Source organism: Alligator sinensis, unplaced genomic scaffold (genome assembly GCF_000455745.1).
Source record: "Alligator sinensis unplaced genomic scaffold, ASM45574v1 scaffold1329_1, whole genome shotgun sequence".
Classification (NCBI taxonomy): domain Eukaryota; kingdom Metazoa; phylum Chordata; order Crocodylia; family Alligatoridae; genus Alligator; species Alligator sinensis.
Genome location: NW_005842460.1, coordinates 1,245,066 through 1,249,921, shown reverse-complemented (window position 1 = coordinate 1,249,921; position 4,856 = coordinate 1,245,066). Strand labels below are relative to the sequence as shown.

General features: G+C 61.6%; 1 protein-coding gene across 3 annotated transcripts in view; it reads left to right on the top strand.

The window, feature by feature from the left end:
• The window catches only part of ADCY6 (adenylate cyclase 6), a 15,448-nt gene extending 10,598 nt beyond the window's left edge, over positions 1 to 4,850 (top strand). For all 3 annotated transcript variants that reach the window (XM_014523243.2, XM_006030741.3, XM_025212407.1), the window contains 7 exons: positions 1,093 to 1,268; positions 1,368 to 1,403; positions 1,499 to 1,628; positions 1,775 to 2,038; positions 2,613 to 2,817; positions 3,022 to 3,146; positions 3,256 to 4,850. In XM_014523243.2, the coding sequence (XP_014378729.1) occupies positions 1,093 to 1,268; positions 1,368 to 1,403; positions 1,499 to 1,628; positions 1,775 to 2,038; positions 2,613 to 2,817; positions 3,022 to 3,146; positions 3,256 to 3,384 (1,065 nt within the window). In that variant the 3' untranslated portion in view covers positions 3,385 to 4,850. The remainder of the gene's footprint in view (positions 1 to 1,092; positions 1,269 to 1,367; positions 1,404 to 1,498; positions 1,629 to 1,774; positions 2,039 to 2,612; positions 2,818 to 3,021; positions 3,147 to 3,255) is intronic.
• The last annotated feature ends 6 nt before the right edge of the window (positions 4,851 to 4,856 follow it).

The following is a 4,856-nucleotide window of genomic DNA, read 5'->3' as shown; positions in this document are numbered from 1 at the left end:
TGCAATGACGTCGGCCAGTGCCTTCAGCACCCTCGGATGGAGCTCATCCGGGCCTGCCGACTTAAAGGCATCCAGTTCCTCCAAGTGACTCTGCACCATCTCAGGGTCTACGCACGGCAGTCTGGCGCCTTGCTGCTGCCTCTCTACAACCCCAGTGAGAGACTTGTCCTGCCCCTCGCTTAGGAACACTGAGGCAAAGAACTCGTTGAGGAGTTCAGCCTTGTCCCCCCTGTCCGGCACCAATTGCTTCTGTCCATTTAGCAGGGGTCCTATTCCTCCCTGGGTCTTCCTTTTACTCCCTATATATCTAAAAAACAAGTTCTTGTTGTCCTTTTCTTGGGATGCCATCCTCAGCTCCATGGTAGCTTTGGCCTGTCTAGCTGCCTCCCTACAAGCGCGAGCAGAGGAGGTATACTCCTCTTTGGTGATCTCTCCCCGTTTCCACTTTTTATATGCCCCCCTTTTTGCCCGTAGGCTGCCCTGGATTTCTCTGGTCAGCCAAGGAAGCCTCTTGGCCCCTTTCTCCCTTTTTCCCTGCATCGGGATCGTCTCCCTCTGTGCCCGAAAGATCATTTCCTTAAGGCACAGCCACCCTTCCTGGGTTCCCATCTCTTCAAAACTCTTACTCTTCAGTGCGTCCTGGACTAATCGCCTGAGTTCATTGAAATCAGCTTTCCTAAAGTCTAGCACTTTCACCCTGCTAGTTAGCTTACCCACTCGACGTCTTATGGCGAATTCTGTTATTTGGTGATCACTGTCCCCCAGGTGACCACCGATCTGTAGGTCTCCTACCATGTCAGTGCAAGTGCAGAGCAAAAGCAAACATCGCTTCATTGGCACATGGGTCACCTGGCTAGGGGAGCACGTTACGGAGGAGAAACATGCCAGATTTGGCACAAAATGATGAAGAGCTACCAGCGCTCCCATCCTGTCAGCTGCTTTCGGACTTGTTGGGGGCAGCATGAGTTTTGCAGGAGAGAGGAGTGGGAGGGGAGACCAGGGGGTGACCACGGCCCCGGTCTCAGACTGCATTGGGGGCAATGCTGGATCTTGGGGGCCTCTGCCCTGACGGTGCCCCCTGCTTCTCTCTAGTACTTCAACTACAGCATTGTGCTGAGCCTGCTGGCCTGCTCCGTGTTCCTGCAGATCAGCAGCATTGGGAAGCTGGGGCTCATGTTGGCCCTCGCCAGCCTCTACCTGGTGCTGGTGGAGGGACCGGCAGCTGCCCTCTTCGACAACTCCGACCTGCTGGTCGTGGCCAATGCCCTGTAAGTGCCCCCAGGACCCTCCGCCCAGCGCCAGCGCAGCTCGGGGTGGGAGCAGGGGTTTGGGGAGCTGCTCTGTAACCGCTGACTCTTCCCTGCCAGGCCAGTCTACAATGCCACCCAGGGAGGCTCTGGATGGTGAGTGGGGAGCTGTGTGTGGGGGGAGTGTGAGGGTGTCAACTGGGCAGGATCATGCCCCGTGGGTCCCTGGTCTCACATGTGTGTGCCCTCAGCCTGGCAGAGGGGAAGGTGGCACTGAAGTACGTGACGCCCGTGATCCTGGCGGTCTTTGCGCTGGCGTTGTACCTCCATGCGCAGCAGGTCGAGTCCACTGCCCGCCTCGACTTCCTCTGGAAGCTGCAGGTAGGAGGACACAGAGGCATCTGTGCATGCACACGCATGCATGGAGGGGTGTGCATGAAAGGGTGCAAATGGGCTGTGCATGCCCAGGCTGTTGGTGGGGGTTGGAGGGGCCTGTGGCCCCAGCCCCTGATGCCGGCTCCATGCAGGCCACGGGGGAGAAGGAGGAGATGGAGGAGCTGCAGGCCTACAACCGGCGGCTGCTGCACAACATCCTGCCCAAGGACGTGGCGGCGCACTTCCTAGCACGGGAGCGGCGCAACGATGAGCTCTACTACCAGTCGTGCGAGTGCGTGGCCGTCATGTTCGCCTCCATCAGCAACTTCTCAGAGTTCTACGTGGAGCTGGAGGCCAACAACGAGGGCGTGGAGTGCCTGCGCCTGCTCAACGAGATCATCGCCGACTTCGATGAGGTGCCCAGGGTCGCAGGGGGGAATGGGCAGGACCCTTATGCATCGCATGGCAGGACCTTGGGGCCAGGTGCCCAGTGGCCACCTGCCCTGCAGCTTTGTGAGGTGCAGAATGTCTGTGGCTGGAGCACCAGGGAGAGGAGGCACGTGGCATGGGGCCCTCATGCATTGCACAGCATGACTCAGTTCACGTGGTTTTTGCAGTACACAAAGCACCCTGAGCAGCCCTGGCACATCTGTGGCTGGAGCACCAGTGGCAAGGGGGTGTGGCATGGGGCCCCTCGTGCATCACATGGTGGGATCCTGCAGCTCACATGTGGTTTTTGTGGTGCACGAAGGACCCTGAGCAGGCCCTGCATGTCTGTGGCTGGAGCACTGGGGGGAGGGGGAGTGTGGCACGGGACCCCTCGTGCATTGCACGACAGGACCCCACAGCTCACATGGTTCTCATGGTGTGCAAAACATCCTGTCCATGGCTGAAGCCCTAAGGCTGGGGGGTGGGCCAGGGCCCTGGGGCCAGAGCAGGCTCCTCAGGGAGGGTCCCACCGGGCTTGTCCCAGCTGCCACTGCCCCGCAGATCATCAGTGAGCAGCAGTACCGGCAACTAGAGAAGATCAAGACCATCGGCAGCACCTACATGGCGGCGTCAGGCCTCAATGACACCACATACGACCGTGAGGGCCGGAGCCACATCACGGCGCTGGCTGACTATGCCATGCGGCTCATGGAGCAGATGAAGTACATCAACGAGCACTCCTTCAACAACTTCCAGATGAAGATTGGTGAGGGAGGGGCCTCGGTGTCGCTCGCCTGCCCAGCCTTACAGCGGCTGTGGCACATGCATGTGTGTGTGGCAGTCAGGGGAGGTGGCCTGCACTCAAGGGAGGGCAGGCTTGTGACACACGTGCATGTGTGTGCTTGTACACATGGGATTGCCGGGATGCGGGGTTTTGGGGGGCAAGAGTGCTGATGCCCCGTGCCTGCAGGACTGAACATCGGGCCAGTGGTGGCAGGGGTGATTGGGGCACGCAAGCCGCAGTATGACATCTGGGGCAACACTGTGAATGTCTCCAGCCGCATGGACAGCACGGGGGTGCCTGACCGCATCCAGGTGAGGCTGCAGCCTGGCAGGCGGGGGGGTGCTGCACCCCAGGTGGGTGCCCATGATGCTCCCCCTGGGCACGGGACTCTGCTCACCGATGCTCCCCCCAACCCTGCAGGTGACGACTGACCTGTACCAGGTGCTGGCGGCCAAGGGGTACCAGCTGGAGTGCCGCGGGGTCATCAAGGTCAAGGGCAAGGGCGAGATGACCACCTACTTCCTGAATGCTGGCCCTGGCAGGAGTTAGCAGCCGGGGCCCAGGGCTGCCGTGGACGCTTGCCGGCGTCTCCTGAACGGCTCTGGAGTTAGGCAAAGAACTCTAAAGGGAATCAGACCCCCCACTTCCGGTCCCCCATTTTGGCCTGCCCGCCCCCTGCCCCCCCAGCAATCCTGCAGGGAAGGGGGATCTGCGGCACTGAAGGAGCATTTTTACAGTGGACCTTTTATTTATTTATTTCCTGGCGGAGCCAGCACGGGGTTGGGAAGGAGGGGGAATCGGGCTCCCCCCAACCCTGGATGCTGCTGCTCCTGTTTGGAATAAACCAAAGACAGGCGGGCGTCCCAGCCCCGCAGCTCGGACGAGGGGGTCCCTGGCTCCTTCCATCTGCTGGCTTTGTGCACCGCTGGACTTTGCACCAGCTTCTGAAGCCGGTGCTGGGGGGGTGCAAGGGGGAGGGGAGGTTCCCATGGTCACTCGGCCCCTGCTGCCTGCCCCGGCATCTCACTGTGAAGTTTGTACCGTACAGCTGGGGGGGAGGGGGGCAGGGGGAAACAGTTCTTATTTGCCAAAATTGCACCCACGTCCGGCACAGCAGGCATCCCCGGGTGGGCCCGGGAGGCCTTCAGTGCTTTGCCAGCTGGAGGGTTGCACTTGCCAAAGAGGGCTTGGGGAGTGGCTGCGGGGCAGCGGGGCGGGATTGGGGGGCGGTATGTCCTGCCCCAGCCTGGGGGGGCACCTTTAGCCATGGCCCCACCCCCACCTGGACCTGGGGCGCTGGGTGCCCCTTCCCTGCAGCCAGCTCCTGGAGGGCCGGGCCCCCACCCCATGCCTGGAGCTGACCATGTGCCAAACCCAAGTGCCGCGGGCCCGGTGCTGCCCCCGCCCCATGTGCCTGATGTTTGGGGGGGGCTCGACCCCCCCCCTCCAGCTCAGCCAGGCCCTGCTTATCTCAGTAACCCTGTGCGGCCTCACTCTGCCCCCCGCAACGCTGCTGTCCTGTACCACGGTACGACCGCGGGGGCCCAAATCAGAGCGGGGCAACAGAAGAGGGAATTCCCACCCCCAGTTCTGACTCTGTGTGGGGACAGCTGGCCCTGAGGACTCACTCGGGGCTCTGCCTGTGCAAGGATGCCAGCCCCCACCCACCCAGTGCATGGTGTGTGGCACACTCTGCCCCTCTGGGCAGAGATTTCTCACCCTCCTCTGCACTGAACGCAGCACTCGGGGGGCAGGGGGCTGCAAACCCTGCCCCTGGGTATGGGGCAGGGGGTGGCAGCCAGGGGGCCCCAGTTGTCCCCAGGCCCTTGGGGCTGGGCAGGCATGGGGGAGCCCAGCAGAGCTGCCCGGGTGCTGGAGCCGCAGAGAGGACACTCTCAGCCCGTCCCCATCCATCGCCTGTTTTAAATGCAAAAAATGAAGTGATTTCTCTGTTTCTTTTTACGTGGGGGGGGAGGGGGGGGCTGCAGCTTGTGTCTTGGGGGCTTTAAGCTGACGCTGGC